The 20,198-nt window shown below is 36.4% G+C and overlaps 1 protein-coding gene across 5 annotated transcripts; it reads left to right on the top strand.

Annotated features, from left to right (window-relative positions):
* The first annotated feature begins 1,829 nt into the window (after positions 1–1,829).
* LOC140973600 (DNA repair protein REV1) lies at positions 1,830–20,186 on the top strand. Of its 5 annotated transcripts, none has more exons than XM_073436534.1 (28): positions 1,830–2,222; positions 2,410–2,554; positions 2,767–2,882; positions 2,971–3,047; positions 3,733–4,154; positions 7,666–7,809; positions 8,020–8,152; positions 8,263–8,351; positions 8,480–8,530; positions 8,600–8,803; positions 10,204–10,323; positions 11,083–11,175; positions 11,840–11,899; positions 11,993–12,079; positions 12,269–12,352; positions 12,447–12,519; positions 12,977–13,045; positions 13,188–13,280; positions 14,423–14,605; positions 14,681–14,754; positions 15,208–15,282; positions 15,361–15,869; positions 16,464–16,524; positions 16,734–16,830; positions 17,191–17,304; positions 18,134–18,203; positions 19,096–19,203; positions 19,417–20,186. In XM_073436534.1, the coding sequence occupies exons 1-24, from the start codon at positions 2,023–2,025 to the stop codon at positions 16,788–16,790; spliced, it is 3,219 nt and encodes a 1,072-aa protein (XP_073292635.1). In that variant the 5' UTR covers positions 1,830–2,022; the 3' UTR covers positions 16,791–16,830; positions 17,191–17,304; positions 18,134–18,203; positions 19,096–19,203; positions 19,417–20,186. The 5 variants fall into 5 exon arrangements, with proteins under 5 accessions (XP_073292635.1, XP_073292636.1, XP_073292637.1 ...); XM_073436535.1 differs by having other exon boundaries at positions 19,096–19,175; XM_073436536.1 differs by having other exon boundaries at positions 19,154–19,203.
* The last annotated feature ends 12 nt before the right edge of the window (positions 20,187–20,198 follow it).

Consider the following 20,198-nt stretch of genomic DNA (forward strand, 5'->3'; position numbering starts at 1 on the left):
GGTTGTTCGAGCCCGTAAACATGAGATCTTAATTTGGATGAATAATAAGGTAAGAACCCGAACTAGATGGCTGTTCGAGTCCTTAAAACTTGAAACAAATTTTTGGCTAAGTAATAATAAAAAACCCGTACAGGATGGCTGTCTGAGCCCTTCAAACTTGAAACCAATTTTTGGCTAAGTAGCAAACATAGAACTCGAACAGGTTGTCCATTTACCCGGGGGTAGGATACAGAGATAAATAGTTGTTGAATCTTCATCTCTTCAAACCAGGCCCTAACTTTCGATCTGCAAAACTGTCTTCTATTGTCAGAAATGAATCTTCAAGATATTCTGAATCGACATACGATATTTTTCCACAATAATTTCAAGAATTCATTCTCTGTAATCCTGTCTAGCGGTTCGGTCTCCAACCATTTATAAAAGTAATCAATTGCGACTAACAAAAACCTCCTTTGACACGAACCCATTGGGAAGGGCCGACAATGTCAATGCCCCACTGATCAAATGGACACGATGCAACGACTGGCTTCATTAGTTATGCTAGCCTCTTTTGCAGGTTTGCGTGTTTCTGACAGCTATAAAAAGCTTTGACCAGGATGAAGACATCTTTTTTTAAGGTCGGCTAGAAGAATCCAACCAGTAATGTTTTACGGGCAAGGGCCATACTTCCCAGGTGGTTTCCGCAGCATCCCTCATGTATTTATCTGAGAACGTATTTAGCTTCCACTTCCCCGAGCATTTCACTGAGCTATGTCACCCACTTGATGAATCTTCTCAATGCATTTGGTTGTGTGACAATTCTGCCTAGGATAATGTTGGTGAGGACTGTTATGGGATGTGACAGGAAATAAGGCCTTAATTTTCTTACCGTAACAACCAAAGCCAGAGCTAGTTTCTCTTGAGTTCTGTAATTTAGCTCGGGCTCTCTCAGGGCATGACTGACAAAATAGACCGGCTAATGGGTTGTCCCTTCTCTTCTGACCAGGACAAATAGACCAGCAGCTCTTCACCTCGGACTGGTTTGTTGAGAACAGACAGCTCTTTCAAATATGTTTTCAATTCTTGAAATGCCTCTCCACTCTATTCATTCCACTCAAAATTTTTCTTCTTTCGAAGCACCTTAAAGAAAGGGAAACTCCTATCAGTCGACCTAGCTATGAATCAAGCTAGGGTGGCTATCATCCCCGTCAATCTTTGGACTTCTTGGAGATTGCGAGGGAGCCCATAATGGGTATGGCCTGAAATTTCTGAGGGTTGGTTTCAATTCCCCTACTTGTAACCATGTAGTCCAGGAATTTTTCGGTCTGAACTTCTAGTGTGCATTTGCTTGGGTTGAGCTTTAGCTTGTAACCGCGAAGTGTTTGGAAAGTTTGTTCTAGGTCGGCTATAAAGTGCTCGGCTACCCTTGTTTTGATGAAGATTTCGTCCACATATACCTTAATATTTTTCCCAATCTGCTCTCTGAATACTTGATCCATGAGCCTTTGATAGGTAGCCTCGACATTTTTAAGGCCGAACGTAATAACAACATAGCAATAGGGCAAAACTCATTTTGTTTTGGTCGTTTGTGGAATTTGATGATATCTTTGATAAACGTCCAAAAAGCTTAACAGTTCGTAGCCTGCTTTGGAATCCATTAATCGATCTATCTTGGATGGGGAATATCAGTCCTTGGCCATGCTTTATTCAAGTCGCGGAAGTCAATGCAGATCCGCCATTTTCTCGAAAATTTAGACACTAGGACAACATTTGACAACTAAGTCGGAAAATGTACTTTCTACATACGGTCGGCCTTCAACTGATATTCCGCTTATAAAGCCATGACAAACATACTTTATTAGCCCGGGTGGGCATGATATCATTTGAATCTAAAACCTTCGATTTGAAGGTATAAAAAGTCGTCCTCTAGCTTCCTCAACACGACCACGGACGCAATGCCCATGAATATCTAAATTTCCTTCTGTGGAAAAAAAATCTCGATTTATTTAATTACTTCAATAAATCGCTAAATCACAAGGTAGTATGAGTTCCAATTCAGGCTCGAAATCGAAGCGGAGTTTCAATTCGATCCCATCAAATAATTCTTCTCGTAGCAGCAATGACAGGAACGCTAAGAACAGGAAGAAGGCCGCCCAAAAGACCCTAGGCATGGCTTGGGGCGCAAATTCTCACTCTTCCTCACTCTCCGCTTTCGGAAACTCCCCTTTCTCAGATTTCGGCAGGTAAACTTTTGTTTTGGTTATGAATTTCAATCGAGAAGCTGAACACATAGATGTTTGGGAAGTGTTTCCAGAGCAGGATGCTTAAAGTATTATTTGTAAACTTGTTTGATGTGGTGAAAATGTTTATATTGTTTCTGGGTGGTTTTTTTTTTTTTTGAGATAAATTTTTGGTGCAACCTTGGTGTAGTTACATGGCTGTGAAGAATCAGAAACTGCATGAGCAGTTTGATGCTGCGGCTTCAAGCTCTTCTCGTAGTGATTTCAGTTCTGGGAGGTCTATCTTTTCTGGCGTCTCAATTTTTGTTGATGGATATACTGTCCCTTCTAGTCAGGTGTGATCCTTTCCACGGTTTCATTTTCACCTTAAAGATTCCCGAACTACTCAAAATTTGATCTTCAGTAAATTTTTATCCTCCTTAATGACGTCTATGTTGCATTTGGGATATGTGATTTATCCGTCCAGCTTTTTTTTTTAAAAAAAATAATGTTTGGACTTGTGTATATGAAACACAATGAAGTAACATACATGTTATCTTTTTCATAGGAGCTTCGTGGATACATGCTAAAGTATGGAGGGCATTTTGAAAATTATTTTTCCAGGCGTCATGTAACTCATATTATCTGCAGTAATCTCCCCAACAGTAAAATCAAGAACTTGAGGTTCATTATGCAGTTTGTTAATTCGCATATCAAAAGTGAAGATTGATGTTTCTTATGCTTAAGGAAGACAAATTTATCAATGATATAGGGCATTCAGTGGCGGGCTTCCAGTATTGAAACCTAAATGGGTGTTGGATTCTGTTGCTGCCAATGAACTTTTGAGTTGTAAGTTTTATTTGAAAGGATACTTCAGCTGGGTTTCTTTGTTAATTATAGATGTAACATAATTTTGAGTCATCTTTGATTCTTTGTAATCAAAAGAAACCCGGGATCAATTCGTTGGTCAAGACATTGAAGAACAACCGTAAATATTGCCAGGATAGAAGAGTTGGTGAAATCTTATTAACTTTCCTACTGGTTAGGATATTTTTTAGCTACTTCTAAGCACATTTAACATCTAGAAGTATTCACATTTCAGCTTAATCAATTATATAAGTTCCCTTGAATGTAGTATACTTATCTTGTAATTAATTTTTCAGTGGCTGCAGTAAATCTTTTTTTGTAACATGCCAGCGTGGTATGTGTGATATCACATCCTTTGGTCCTCAAAATATAAGAATTGGCATGACGTGTCGCGGATGCTTCATAAATGTTAAGAATGAAGCAACACTATTGAGGATGCTTCTCAAGCAATTTATTAACCATAGGGGCAATTTTGTTTCTAGACTTTCCTCATGGAATGAAGGGAACACTTCATGAAAAATGTTTTTATGAACCTATATCCGAAGTTTTCACTTGGTGCATTTTTCAATCGAACAATCTATTTCCCTCTTAATTTTAGAGAAAACTTTTAGGTGTTTAACTATGAAATGTGGAACCCATAACGTCCCTTGTTTTATTGTTCTCATAGGGATTCCTTATCAGCTGGAGCAGGTCATAACTGAGAGTGATTACCAACCAAAGTTATCTACCTTTTTCACTGTGAAAAACAGTCGAGTATCTGATATCGAATCTTCATTTCTTGACAGTCAAGAAATGACTGAAAATGGTAAACCATCATGGAACAAGATCGATTCTAGTTTATCTGAGGAGCACAAGTCTTTAGAGCAAGGAGACCAGAGCAGTGTGCAACTTGATGACCCTTGGAAAGGGAACATCGATAACTTGATAACCAAAAAGCCAGCATGCAGTATAGAAAGTCACTGTGAAATTAGGCCCATGTCTAGCACTTGCGAGGTTTCTGATGAAGTTTCAAGCCTAAGGACTAATTTGCCTCCTAATCAGCGTCATTCAACCCTGACAGATCCCAATTTTGTGGATAATTATTTTAAAGTACGTGCTTGTAATTCTTGGAAATAATTATTTTCAGATTACCTTTTGTTATTTCTTTCACACTCTATTGAAAAATCTGCACAAGCTTCAGAGATGTTCGTGAAATCTGAACGTTCTAAATAATAAGATTAACTAGTTAAGCATGACTTTCTAACAATGCTGACAGAAAAAAATGAACTCTTCTCTAAGCCTCACAGTTGGTGTTAACGTTTTTTCTCCCGAATTTTTCTCTGTCTTACGAATATAAATAATCCAGTAAATGGTTTTACAAGTGTTTAGCCTGGGGAACGGGAGTATCAATTGAAAAGTTGTTTTAAATAATTCTAAAGCAGTTGAAATGTGACTGGAATGTACTTCTGTTAATAAATTTGTTGGATGTTCAGTGTTTCTTTTTTTTTTTTAAGCCATGTGTAACTTTGAACCTGGTGAGATCTTTCAAAACATGAGGTAATTTTCAGTTATTCATGCTTTAGCTTCATTTTTTACGTTGAACTTAAAATATTTGGTTTTTAGTCTGTCTGTTTGTGTTTTTTGAAGTCTCTTGAAATGATTGTATTGAACTTTTTCGTGATTCATCGGGTTTACTTACTTCTTTTCATGTCTCATCTGTCGCTTCTTTTGCTTTGAAAAATTAGTTGAGCAAAGTTATTGGTCTATTGAGGGAAATAATTGGTTTCCCTCAATCAGGATATTTAAATATGTGGTGCTGGTATTCTGATCCCTAACGCATTTCATCTAGCGTACTATAGCGGACTTGTTCTGTGGCTGATTGGAGTATCGTAATCAGGCATTGTTTTCTCTGCCTGTAGGAATATGATTTTCACCTTTTTTTATTTGAGATTCTCTATCTTGTTTCTTGTTATTTGCTACAGTTTGTTTCCTTGGTGATTCTGTTTTAACTTTTGAACTATTTGTTTATTCAGATTAATGATACATGATTATGTTAAAGGGTCTCTATGATGTAAGCAGATTTGGGATTGAAGGTGTCGAATGGAGACCTATCGATGTCGATATGAGAGCTGAAATTGAACAACCATTTCTCGAGGAAGAGGTTAAGAAGGCTATTTTCGACTGTGACAGATGCAAAGCACCGGGGCCTGATGGTTATACATTTGCACTATATCAGGATTGTTGGGAAGTGGTCAAGGGGGAGTTAATGAAGGTTTTCGAGGAATTTTACGAAGGGGGGGATCATCAATGGAATTACAAATAAATCGTATATATGTTTGATACCAAAGAAACATGACTCACTAAGGGTTAAAGATTTCAGACCCATTAGCCTCACAACGAGCTTATACAAGATAATCGCTAAAGTGTTGGCTACAAGGATGAAAAGAGTTTTGTCACATACTTTGTCCGAATCTCAATATGCATTTACGGAAGGAAAACAAATTTTGGATTGTTGTTTGATTGCTAATGAGCTGGTGGAAGAAGGGAGGAAGAAGAAGAAGAAAGGTTGGGTTTTGAGAATTGACTTTGAAAAAGCATATGACAATGTGGAGTGGGATTTCTTGGACTTCGTGCTAGGCAAAAAGGGATTCGGAGAGAGATGGAGAAGATGGATAAGAGGGTGCGTATCTAATGTTTCGTTTTCCGTCATGATCAATGGGAGACCGAGGGGGAAATTTAAAGCAAGTAGAGGGCTTAGACTGGGAGACCCATTGTCACCTTTTTTGTTCAACATGGTAGTTGATGTTTTGGGGAGTTTGATTGATAAAGCAAAAGATGCCAAATTAATAAAAGGGTTCGAGGTGGGCCGAGATCAGGTGGAAGTATCGCATACACAGTTTGCGGACGACACATTGTTTTTCGTTCAAAAAGAGGTACACTTACAATTTTTGGTGCGAATATTGAAATTGTTTTGTGATATGTCAGGACTTAGGATCAATTGGGATAAGAGTGCATTATTGGGTTTATGTCAGGATGAAGTTGAAGAAGAGGATCTAGCCCAGAGGTTTGGTTGTCGAAGGGATAAATGGCTGATCACATACTTGGGAGTTCCTTTAGGGGGCAATCCATTGAAAGTGTCTTTTTGGGAACCAATCTTGATCAGGATTACCAAAAAATTGGCAACGTGGAAAAAAGCTTTTTTTGTCCAAAGGAGGAAGATTGATATTGATTGCAGCGGTGTTGAATGCTTTGCCTATATACTTTCTGTCACTTTTTCAGGGTACCGAAAGGAGTGGCGGGGAAGATGGAAAAGATAATGAGAGATTTTCTGTGGGATGGAAACGAGGGTGAATCACATTGTCATATGGTAAGGTGGGAACAAGTTTGTAGACCGAAAGAGAAAGGAGGATTGGGTATCGGAAATATTTGCTTGAGAAACAAAGCGCTTTTGGGAAAATGGTGGTGGAGGTTTGGCGTTGAACACGAACCTTTGTGGAAAAGAATAATAAGGAGCAAATATGGGCTACAAGAAAATGGTTGGGATGCAGGTTTGGCATTGAATGTGACGTTTAAATGTCCGTGGAAATTTATCTCAAGCACTTACCCGACTTATCAACAACTATTGAGATTAGTGGTTAGAGGAGGGACTAAAATCAGATTTTGGGAGGATATTTGGTGGGGGGATGTAGCTTTCCGGGATTTGTTCCCTTCTTTATTTTGTTTAACCTCGGCTCGTAACTTGCAAATATCATATTTTTTCACTTTCGACAATGTGTCTAATGATTATTCCTGGGATTTGCATTTTCGTCGGTCTCTTCGAGAGGAGGAGGTTGTTCATTTGTCCTCGTTGTTAGGTATTTTAGAAAGGGTTAGGTTGGTAGAAGGGGTTGATGATTTTAGAGTGTGGGAGGGGGATCCGTCTGGTAAGTTCACGGTCAAGTCGTTTTTCCATTCACTATTCTCCGCTAATAATGGTGTCCAAAATTTCGAATTTTACAACATCATTTGGAAGACTCCTATTCCGTCAAAGATTCAAATTTTCTCTTTCTCCCGGTTGGTGTGTGTTGTGTCGTAATGAGCTGGAAACGCAAGATCATTTGCTAATTCACTGTAAGCTTGCTAATGAATTGTGGTCAAGGGCTTTGAATGAATTGAAATTTGTTTGGGTTATACCGAAGACAACAACTGATTTGTTCAATACGGACATGGGCCAATGGGTTGAAAAAAGAGGACGAGTTTTTTGGAGGGTGGTGATCCATGGCATATGCTGGGGCATCTGGCTAGAGAGAAATAGAAGAATCTTTCAAGACTTGGAAGACAGTGCAGAAGAGTGTTGGGACAAAATCAAATTCATGATAGTCAAATGGATTGGAATTATTAAAGATTTTCAGAGTTTATCAACATTAGATCTTTTAAGGGATTGGACTTATGTGTATTGCTAATTTAGTGTTTCATATTTGGTTTTAGTGGACCACTAGTCCACTTCTTGTAACTGAAAAACTATTTCATATTAATATAAGTAAGTTTCTTATCAAAAAAAAATGTTAAAGGGTCTCTATTTTAGCTTTTGTTCTTGAAATAATATTGATTGTCAAGTGTCTAATTATATTTTCCCTCTCAGAGTTCTAGATTGCATTTTATTGGCACTTGGAGAAACCGGTACCGTAACCGCTTTCCTAGCTCTTCTAGTGGGTTTACACACAAAAATTCTATTCATGATTCTGCTGCAAAGACTCAGAAGACTGTCATAGTACACGTGGACTTGGTAAGTATGATCCAGGGAAGTTGATATTTTCCTTCCAATTTGCATACATATTTATCTACCAACTCTTACCCAATTAATTTAAATGAAAATTGTCGTAGTATATGTCTTATTTTGGATGGTCTTGGGCGATAACTGATGATTATTATTTCATAATCGTCCCTGTCCTTCAATTGCTTGAAAAATAAACTTGCACAATTTATATTTATCCAGGACTGCTTCTTTGTATCAGTGGTCATCAGGAACCATCCTGAATTGCAGAACAAACCTGTTGCAGTTAGCCATTCGGATAATCCCCGTGGTACTGCTGAAATTTCATCTGCCAATTATCCTGCTCGAGATCATGGTTTGCTTGTCATCTGCAACCGCTCCTTTTCAACTTCTCCCATATATATAAATATATATATGTGTATATATATACATTATATTGGTGGTTGATACATTGCATGTCTGTAGGTGTAAAGGCCGGTATGTTTGTTAAAGATGCCAAAGTTCGATGCCCTCAGCTATTTATAGTTCCATATGATTTTGGAGCTTATGAGAAGGTATTTATTAGTTTTTTATGTGGACTTTGTAAATCTAATGTTTCCATTGCTACTATGTCCACCTAACTCTCGTATCTTTATGATCGTTCATTACATGGCTTTTTGGTGTTGCATGTCTCCCTTTACAGGTGGCAGATCAATTTTATGACATTTTGCACAAGCACTGCAACAAAGTGCAGGTGGGGCCTTGAAAACATTTTTAAGGATGTTTTCAGACCTTTCGTATCTTAAATGAGTTTTTAATGCAGGCTGTCAGTTGTGATGAAGCTTTTCTAGATATTTCTGAGTCAGAAGTTGAGGATCCTCTATGCTTATCTTCAGGAATTAGAAAGGAGATATTTGACACCACGGGTTGCACTGTAAGTGCGGGAATCTCAAGCAATATGCTTATGGCCCGCCTTGCCACTAAATCCGCAAAACCTAATGGCCAGTATTACCTTCCTCCTGAAAAGGTAAATACCAGCTCTAAAATGTTCTGTTTATTATACTTGCTTCAAAAAGCGTCCCCTTGGGTTACTAGTCTGTTTTTATCTTTTGGCTGGTGGTATTTGCAGACTTTCACTAGCAACCTTCCTCATTCACTTACCTGTATTTTATATTTATCTGGAGGCGTGTCCTATTCTTTCAGCTGATAGCTATAACCTGGTCTATTCAACTTGAATGGAAATTAGTCCAATCATAATTTTTGCAGCAATTATTTAACAATAACACTTTAACATGTGAAATACTAAGTCAACCATGAAGAAAAAATGTATTGGTTTTTCTGAGATTTTACATTAAAGATTTTGAGTTTTTCTCCTTTTTATCTAAAGTAATTTAGGTCAGTCGTGACAAGTGGTATTGTCTGTAAACAAGATATTTTTCCTTCATCATATGGTTTTTGAATAAAGTATAAAATTAAAGTAAAGAATTACTGTGTTTCAGAAATGGTATAATGGGTGTTGGTAATGCACTTTCAGTTGAGAAACTGACTGAAAGTTACATCACTTGTAAATATTACGCTTCATTTCTCCATGCCTGCCCATATTATTTCTTCTGGATTCAGTAGTGAGAACTTTTTTTCACTCGGTGTGCAAGTTTGGGAAAAAGAGCAGTTGAATGATGCCCCAAAGTAACTGATTTCAAGTGATGCTATTTTTTTGTTTCTTTATAGTTTCATTGTTTTCTTTTGACAAATGGTGGCACTAAAAAGTGTTCGATTGTTTAATTAGTATAAAGCTTCTTTTTTTGAACTTTGTAAATTTTTTATCATTTTGTGTTTGCTTGTGTTTATTTATCACGAGACTTAATTGGAAATCCTTGCATGCAGTTCGAGGTGCCTTTTTTATTGTCGATACAAGAATACCATTGACTTGCTATCTTGAAAAAACGAAGGTTAGTTAAAAACCAAAAAATAGAACGGGCAAGTGCAGTCCAATTTATTTGGACACTTTAGTGGGTGACAACTAGCAAGCAAATCCAAAACTGCTCAGCTTTTTCACAGTAAAATAACTTGATGGGTCAAGGAATGCATCAAATTTTTTATCTGATGGTGAAACTTACATAAGCCCAAAGAAATGCATCTGGCTCACAATTCTATGTTGGTGAATGATAAAATGGCATGTTCCTGCTTTTTCCTTTTTTCTAAGATCACGGCCATGGTGTGCATATTATCTGTATGTGATACAAACAGTTGAGAGTTTGATTTTATGTTATTAAGATGTAGTCATCTCTAGTTTTTAATATTGATATATCATCAAAAAGTGTTCTGACGTTTTGGCCTGTTTAAGTTGAGCTATTTACAGGAACTCGTTATTTGTGTGCTCTTAAGTTTAGACTAGTAAAGGTTGTCATAACGCAGCTCATATTTCAGGTTGATGATTATTTATACAGACTTCCAGTCAAGGCCCTTCCTGGAATCGGTCATGTTTTGGAGGAAAAGTTAAAGAAAATACAAGTCGAAACTTGTGGGGAGCTTAGGTTAATCTCCAAGGTGGTCATTTACTCTAAGTGGATTGGATGTCTTTCTTTGTTTGATGCCTTCTGAATCTCAAATATATATATTGACTTCTGTTTTCTTGCATTCCTTACATTTACCAAATTTACCAGTTGGTCACCTTGTATTATTAAAGCATGGTGGTGGTAGAATAAATTGTAATCAATGTTTGTTTTCATTTCTGTTTCTCATTCTCCTGAATAAAAAATTAGTACTTCATTTCCTTAATACGAAACCGAACATATATTTTATTTTCCAAAAACTCTTCTCTAATCACTCCCAAAATAAAACCAAATTTTGCAATAAATTAGTGACTAGTGGTTGTATCCCTTCCTTCTCATTGGAACATTCATGTGGGATTTGGCATGTATCAGTGACTTTTCATTACATGAAATTACAGCATAAATTTATTTTTCCCATCGCTTTTTAAATTGCGTGCTAATTAATTTCCTCACCAAAGAGGTCAAATGATCATAAATTTAATACCTTTAGGTTTTTAGTTCTCTGTAAATATTTTACTAGTATGTGTTCGCTGTCTACTCTCCAACTGTCGCTATTAAATATTTGTGGTCCGACCATTGGCTAAACCACATGAAACTTGGTCCAAGCCAAGTCCGTTAACAGTGTAATGCAACTGAATGAATCTACTGCGGTTGGAATTAATATAAAAAATTAATGTCTGGGGATTTCTCGTTATCACATTTGGGATTGGACATTTTTTTGTTTTTTCAACTTTCTATTTTCTGATGTTTTCAGGAGTCTCTTCAAAAAGATTTTGGAATGAAAACTGGAGAGATGCTGTGGAACTACAGTAGAGGGATAGACAATAGAGTGGTTGGAGTTATTCAGGTTGGTAGGCTAGGGTACTTTCTTGTGGCATTTCAAGCTCCATCTTCTTATGGAGTCGAGTAGTGTTCTTCAGATGTTTGATCAATTGTATCTGTCTAAACTTACATTCTTACTTCTTAACGTCTTTCCATATGCCGGTTGTAGTTAATATCAGGGAACAGGTATTGCTAGTGCGTATACATGGTTTCAGAATTTTTTATATCATTCCAAATGTGTGGGACAAAAAAATATAATATTTGTTCCGATAGTTACATGAAACATCCACAGAACCGCAGATAATATTTCCCAGTTGCATGGAAGGTCGTATTCCTTATGAGTCAGTACTGTTCAGCCTTTAACACCTTTATTCTGGATGTTTTGCTCTATGTGGGTTAGCAGTCATATTAATGCCACTTCTTACCCTATTCCTTAAAGAACACGCCAAATATTTTCATGTCTTGGACTCTTGGTTGATGTTGCATACCGTCCATATATATACTTTCCATAGTTTACATGACTGCATACTGTCCAGTCATTTAATATGTGCCACAAAGTGGTAGCAGCATTTAGATGGATTTTGTAAGTTCTCTCTCTAAAATCGTGTTACCTCGATTTCATTTTTATTTTTCCTGATCTGTCTTGAATTTGTGGTTGGGTCCTGTATATGTGGTTTGCCCTTTTGCAGGAAAGCAAGTCCATTGGCGCTGAAGTTAACTGGGGTGTGAGGTTCAGGAATATGAAGGATGTTAGTGGTCCATTGTCTTACTAACCTTCTTATCGTTTTTTGAGTCTTACAAACTTTCTTATTTTTTGATGTTAATTTTTTTCCTGGTTTCAGACTCAGCATTTTCTCACGAATCTGTGCAAGGAGGTTTCACTGCGATTGCAGGGATGTGGAGTGCAAGGGCGGTCTTTTACTCTCAAGGTTTTTCCTTATTTTTTATCAGTAAAGAAATCATTTTGAGGCTTTAGAAGTGTGCATGTTGTTATTGTACTTCCACGTACCTGGATAGACGTAAGAGATGTAAAACAAATCTAGCCATTGAATCACAACCTTGATACATTAAGATATTGTGTCGATTAAAATTTAAAAAAAACAATGGTGTTGATTCAGATAAAGAAGAGAAGAGCTGATTCTGCGGAGCCAGTGAAGTATATGGGCTGTGGAGACTGTGAGAATCTTAGCCATTCTATATCGGTAATATTGTACACGCTTCAACCTTTGTTCTTTTGGTGTATTTATCATAAGAAACCCTTGCACATGTTATTTTAGCTAAGAGCTTTCATGACAGATTCCGGTTGCAACTGATGATGTGGGCGTGCTTCAGAGGTTGGCCGCTAAGCTCTTTGGGTATTTCCATATAGGTAGTCAATTGCATTTGTTTATTTTATTGGCCCCACAATAATTTGTTGTTTCTGGACCCTCGTTTACTTATTGTGTAGCTTCTTTATGGGTCTTCAGTGTTCGAGAATTCGTCCTTTTGGCTTGTTGGTTTCATGTATATGCTTGAACAAAAAAACTTATTAAATCTTCTCAAACAAGCAGTCTCCCCTTGTTGCCTAACTGTAGCCATTGAAATGAAATGTATCTCTGCTTTTCTTATTTTTTTTCAGTTTGAATGTTTATGTGCATTACGTGTTGTTCTGGCACTAAATTGAAAACTAGTAATTCTAACGTCCACGGGTTGATGCTCTTTCCCTTGTAATAATCACCATGACTTTACATGCTGTTTTCTAATTTGTTAGTTATTTCACCTGTCCCCTCCTTTAGCTTCATTCAAATTGCTTTCTTTTTTTAAAAAACATGACGATGTCTATGCAGACGTTAGGGATATTCGAGGCATGGGCTTGCAGGTCTCAAAACTTGAAGGTTCGGATGAGAGCAAACAAGGTATGTTCCTCTATCAATTCTTGGAACTGTATAATTTTGTAAGAACACGAGTTTGTCAAGTATTGCTGCAGTTTTCCATTTTTCTTTGTCTGTGTTGTTTAATTGTTTTATTTAATAACTGGTTCTTTACTTGGTGTTGAAGTTCAAAAGAGAAATTCAATTCTTTCTTGGCTTGCATCCTCCTCGAAAAAGGAGAGAGTCCAAAGTGGTGATCTTTCCGACCGTGGTGATGCAGGTGACCAAAGATTTCGTGATGATTTTTTTATTGTCCTGAGTAGAGCACCAATTATAAAATTGATTTCTAAATTTATCATCAGTGGTTTCCCTTTTTAGTACTTGGTGATTACTTTATCTAAGATGAACTTAGGCATGACGAAACTATTCACAAGATCAGCGGAAATATGTTTGTATGCTTGCATATGATTTGGGAATTCTTTTTCTACTAGATCTCAAATCATGGCATATCACATTGTGATATAATGTTATTTTAAAGTTTCAAAGATTTTGGTTTGAATACAAGATAAGAAAATTATATTCTAAAAAAGGAAAAAAGACCAGTCGCTACTTGCTAAAATTAATGATTATGTCGTGAGTTGTGAAAGGAGGAAAAATAAAATTTGAGGAAAAAGAATGAATATGCATGTTTGTTTCGATTTTGGGGGATTTTCTGAAATACAAAACCAAAAAAGGTCAGTTCTTTCACCCAAATTTACTTGGAATAATTTTTAATGTCTTTTTTGAGTCATCTACCACCCTCCTTAACTTAATAACGAGGCTTCCTCATGTTTTCCTAGAGTTTCCAGCCTCATCTTTCTTTCATATGTTGATTAAAAAAAATTTACGGTTTTATATCTTGATTGAAGATTCATTATTCTTTCCTTCTAGTTACTTTTCTAGTTATCCTATTTCCTTCCCTCTAGTAATTGTAGGAGGGGTTTAAACGTGCAACCATGCATAAAACAGCATTTTTTCCACCTCATGCCTCACTTTATTATTTAATTCCATTAATTTAGCCTGATTTTCTTAATGTTGACTTTCTGTGCATGACGCCATGTTTTTCATCTCGTTAATAATTTATCCCATGTTGCTTAATGGCTAATGCTGTACCATTGTAGTATTCACGTGTAACTCTTATAACCTATGTCTGGACTAGGAACTGCTAATACTCATAATAAATTTTAACTATATAGCATGAAAAGCTATGCAGGTTTAAGGCATTTTAAGAAAGCTTATTTTATACAACACTAATTTATATTTATCTTTTCTTGATTACATTTTAATGGTTTTGTGAATCATATGGACTCTTGATTACTGAATCTTATGAAGTTCAGGGTCAACTACACTCTAATATGATAACACGGTCCTCTGTTGAAACAGGCACTGGCTTGTCCAGCTCTGAAATTGCAACCCTTCCTCCTCTTCACGACCTGGATATGACAGTTATAAAGTCTCTTCCACCTGGAGTTGTTTCAGAAATTAATGATATGTATGGTGGAAAGCTATTCGGTTTCGTATCAGAAAATAAAGGCAAAATATGTGATGCTTCATTCAGTGGTAAAGGTAAAGATTTTATATATTCTGTAACGGCGGGTTTTGTGTTTGTAAGTTTTTTATGGAAATTTTCTTTTCTTTTAGGCATAAAATTCTATGAAAAGGAATCTTGTCATGCTCATCCAGTCAAATCAAATACTACCGATGTTGGCAATGAGGTATTGCCTGCATAATTGGTCCTTTTTGTCGGATGATCTGACCTGCATAGGTTCCGTGTTCCATTTCAACATGAACCAAACTGTGAAGAAAGCCTTTGTGTTTAGTTTTGGTTTTTCATCAATACTTTGCATCCAAAGTATGATCCACTTCAGAATGTGAACCATTCTTACATATGCGTAATTATTGAAATGCTTATATGGTTACCTTGCTGCATGTTTTATGACAGTGCATATACCATTCATAAGATTAAAATGAAGTTAAGGATAATATGTGGAACCAATTTTGGACATAACTAAAATTATGATAAATATTTTTTCATTACAAATTGTGATAAATATTTGATACGAATTTGTTGTGTTTTAGATCCGAACACTTGTTACTATACACTTCTGTTATTAAGATACATTTTTCCTGCAATAATTTTTGTGTCTTTCCATCATAATTTTCTTCAGGAAGAGGACTTGAAAGGAAAAAGAATTGTCCCTGAGCTTTCGTTCAATCTATTGGTGAAAGACGAGAAAATTCAGGTAATGATGTTGATGCTTGTGTTCCTTGTTCTTTATTAGGTTGTTTGATCATGTATCTTGTTTTCTGTTGAAAAGCAGTGTGGTGATGAAGCAACCCCCATTTCTGTATCCACTTCAGTTTCTCCTAAAACTCTAATGCCAACGTCTCTTAGTCAAGTAGATTGCTCCGCTTTGCAACAACTTCCTGAAGAGTTGAGAAAAGACATACTTGAGCATCTTCCTGCCCACAGACCGGAATCTGTTAAAGGTTCTTCCAGTAACTTAATCAATAACTGGACTGACTTTGGGGATTTGGAGTCAGATATTAACCTTTGGATCGGAAATGCTCCACAATGGGTTGACAAGTTCAAAACCAGCAGCAGTTGTATGTTGAACCTTTTTGCGAAGATGTATCAATCTAGACCCTGTGGTAGTTTGTCCTCTTTACTGCAGCACATAATGTCTGAGATTAACGTATCCTCAGAAGTGAGCGATGCTGAACTGGATATTACCGCTAGTTGCATGTATGCGCTTTTCAAGCAATATGTTGATCTCAAGATTGAAACAGATCTGGAAGAGATTCATTTTTGTTTATGCCTTTTGAGAAGGTATGTATAGATTTATTGTATGTTGTCATGAGTGCTGTGCTTGATCACTGAGTTCTAATAAGTGGATTTTGTAGTTTATAAAGAGTATATATGAGCTCTAGGTTGATCAATACTTGAAGTTCTTATTATGAGTTCATACAAAGTAGAAATTTGAACTTTAGGTTAGGCTTGAGCACAGTCAGGTCGTTTTCATCCATGATATAAATATTGGAATATTAGTGACTTGACCTTCAAACAAAAATTTTGTTATACAAGATTTTGCTTTTGGTTGAGTAATGATATGACACAACTTAGTTTTGCAGTCTGTGTAGTATCGGTCAAATACCTTTTTAATCTGAGGTTAAAAGAGTTTTAATTTCAATGGAATTCACATTTTCCCAGGTAGTACTTTTTATTTATCTGATATTATATAATTGCATCATATTAGCTGTTATAATTTTTTCACCTGCCACTATGAAAACATGAACGCTCTTCCACTCTTTAATTTTCCGTGTACCACTAATTTGGAACATGTTGATTTAGTCCATGTGGCTTCTATCTGCATTTGCATTTCTGTGAATTAGTCACTAATTGCTCATTGTCCTTGTTTTGCAGGTTAACAGAGAGGTCGAAACTTTTTGGGCAAGTCTACAACAGCATCCTCCCTCATTTGCAGGTTCCATTTGCTCTTTGCTTTTTCTCCAACAAGATTCCCCACATATGTAAGACAAAATGAGAAAAAAGCAAATTCGATGGCAGTAGTGGATTATTTCAGATTTTCACCATTTTTATCCTGCTATCATTTTCTCCGAGCCTTCATAAACTTTTCTTGTTCTTAAACTTTAAATGTACTTATAACGTGTTTTGCGATGTTTTGGAACACAGGCATCTATGAGCGAATGCTATGGTGGAACTCTGAATATCCCATCAATGAAGAATTAGTCACATTCAGATAGTGATGTGCAAGAACCATTGGAATCAGGTAGCGAGCAAAAAACTGAACTGACTGACCTATACCTAGTTGTGAACTTTTCTTTATAGCAGATTCTCATTTAGCTAACTAATTTAATGACAGTTTCTGTCCTCTTGTTATGAACTGCAAGATTGTCTGAATGAACTATTACTATGTAGATTCACTAAGTTAAAGAACACAGCTAGGATTGTTTAAAAATGATTCTAGAGTATGCTATTAGATATCTAACAGGACATCAGACTCGTTAAGATATAAAGTTTGAAGAGCTTTCTCACTCAGGTAGGACTGTCTAGGATGTTCTATAATATTAGATATTTAACAGGATGTTAGACTTGTATAGATTTTAAAGTTCTAAGATTTTTTGCTCAGGTTGTCACATGGAGCCGCTATAATTTGTTTCCTGAGGAGAAGGTGAAATTGAAACAGATTTGTGAAGCTGCCAGTAAAATGGAACAAAGATTATGTACGGTCGTCCGCGAGAGGGTAAACTCGTGAAGTCTTTTTCAATTTCTCATTTATGCTAGGTTTCCTCGTGTTGGATATGTCTATGTATGTAGGTTGTTTAGCACTGTGCGCTTGTATGCTCATAAAAGGCATGAACAGTGCATGCAAGCAACTCAGTTAATTTATTGTGTTGGTCCTATTGAAACAACATTCTACAGCTGAAAGTAGGTGTAGTGTCAATAGTTATTTACTTTGAATGAGCTTTTCTGAAACAAAAATTTATAACAATTAAATCTCTTCGACCTCTTCGATATTACCGCAAATATATAAGTCAAGTTTTAATATAGTGTAACAAGTACGAATATCGTCACACAGTGATTGATATGTGAAAATTTACGCAACGAACTATTTTGTAATTAATTAAAACGATGAGTGAATAAATTAATAAACTAAGTTATAATTTATAATAAAATAAAAGTTATGATAAATAAATAATTTAAATTAAATAATTATCTGACAATTGTTAGGATGTAGGTTCACCTATCTTTTAATCTTCTCTAATTATTGAATTTCCACAAAAAGAAATATTAACCATTTATAACATTTAATAGAAGAAATTGTTTAGAATAAATCCAACTAGCAACTAAACTAAATAACCTATAATAGAGAAAAAAATATGTGCTTGTCCTTTGCGGATGAATGAATCCTATAATAGAGAAAAACATACATGCTTGTCCTTTGCGGATGAATGATGTAGTCTTACGATTTCATTGACTGTAAAAGTCATATACTGGAATGTGTTGTTAAAATGATGATATTCATATGGTAAAAATAATTATAACCAATATTTGTGATGTATATTTGCTAGGAAAATCTGTGTATCAACTGTGAACTGATGATATAGTGAGAATGCCGATCATGGAAAAATGGCACGCCAGGTATGGTTGTTATATTGTTACCTTATGATGTCAAGTTTTAAATTCCAATCTTGATTGAAGGACTTTTGTGTAGCATTAATATTTTGCAATTTACCGAAAATTTGTTTTTTAACTCGGACAAAGTTAATTTTATTTATTTTGAATAGGGAGCATTTTTAGATATTTTTGAAAATCCGAATGCACACCTAGCATTTGGTAGATAATGTATCGAACTCTCCGGCTGTTTGTTTTCATGCTCGTCCTGGTTGCCCTTCATTCCTTTCTCCCTGTGATGAAATTGAGAACAGAAAAATCATCATTGCTTTGTAATTCCGTTATTTTCTATACAACTGAAGACACTTTTATGCAAAAAATAATAAATAATCCTCCCAAAAATTTTTTGATGGTTCATCCATCAACTGGAGTTGGTTTTATTCAGATATAGTTGCTTTATCCAAGATTTTAAATTTTGTTTGCATGTGCCTGAGGTGCTCAATTCCGCAATTGAAGCACTAAAATCTTTGTGATATGATGCACCTTCTCCAACTGCCTTTCTTGCCATTTCCTTGCAAGCCTTTGCTGGGAATCTCATTTCATATTCTTCCCCCCCATGTTGCGCTGCACTTCCTCAGCCTAGGTGGTGGTGCCATTTCTTACTGCCTAAACAAACTCCAAATTCTAAATCTTGTAAACCTGCCACCAATGTCTGCTACCGATGAATTCCATCCACAATGAGTCAGTCACAAAAGCCGACGGCTGGAGGATCCAAAATCACCATTTGGGGTGCCCATAGTTATCCCTTTGCCTTTCTGTCTTAAAATCCTTTTGGCATGCCATCTTCATTTTCGTCTTCTTTCACATTTTCTCGTTTCCGGAATGAAATCTCGGCTTGAGGCCTCGATTCTTTTTGCAGTTTCATGTAATGGATCAAGTTTCTAACCGACCATGCTTCCAAAACACATAAATAACAGAATTGGGCTTCTTGGAATCCAGGCATGTCGAGCATTATTGCTTATCAATGGTTGATTTCTTCCCTCTTTGTACGTTCTTCATCTCCATTGCTGCAAACAAGAGGGGCCTATGCTCCAGAGTTTCTGGTTGGCATAATCCAGCTCAAACTCATAGAAGCTGTTTAATGATAACTCCATAGCTTCTCCACTCCGATTCCCTCACTCCTTCGCTCGGATCCATCAACTTAGAAAACTGACTCTTGATTCCACTTGTTGAAACTCAGGTACACTCACAAGCTTCAACTGATGTGAAAGACTGGGCAAAACAAATGGTTCTGAACAAGACAGCATTTGTTGCAAGGACTGTGGTAGCATGGCACTTCAGAGCGTGGCGCCTCAGTTGCTCTGAAGCACACCTCGCAAAGAAACTTGTTCCCTGGAAAACATGATCTCGTGGTACAGAATTTTGCAGCAGAATCAACAATCCATGTCCAGAACATTTTAGAACAATACAACTAGGATTTATTTCTTGGATGACTCTCAACTGGTTCTTGCAGCAAATCAATGGTTTTCACAAAATTCCCAATTAGTCACTGTGGTGAACCGGGTTAAATTCACCATATAATCAGGCAATCCTGATTCTTTACACCTGATTACTTAATTTGGCCATTAGTTGCTTTGTGTCTTGTGGCAATGTGCCATTAATAGGAAAGAAAGAATGTGGCTGATCCATCACTAAAACTGACTCGTGAACTTACTCTCGACGATGTTCAAGAAAGCAAACGAGGGTTAAGAATTAGAGAGATTGAAATCTGGTTCGACGGAGGAAACACAAGCCATAGGTTTGTGTTTGTAGTGATGATCTGTATATCATGTGAGTACATATAGAGTGGCCGATTCTGTATCTTATTAGAAACTCTATTTGTTCGAATATGCTCATCCTCGTTTCGCTGGACTAGCAAGGATCTAACTGGAGTTGGAGAGGCTATTTAATATAGTTTGAATGAATTTTAACATTTTTTTCACATTTGATTATTTGAACACATAATTCTTTTTTTTTTTTTAA

Source organism: Primulina huaijiensis, chromosome 3 (assembly GCF_012295235.1).
Source record: "Primulina huaijiensis isolate GDHJ02 chromosome 3, ASM1229523v2, whole genome shotgun sequence".
NCBI lineage: Eukaryota > Viridiplantae > Streptophyta > Magnoliopsida > Lamiales > Gesneriaceae > Primulina > Primulina huaijiensis.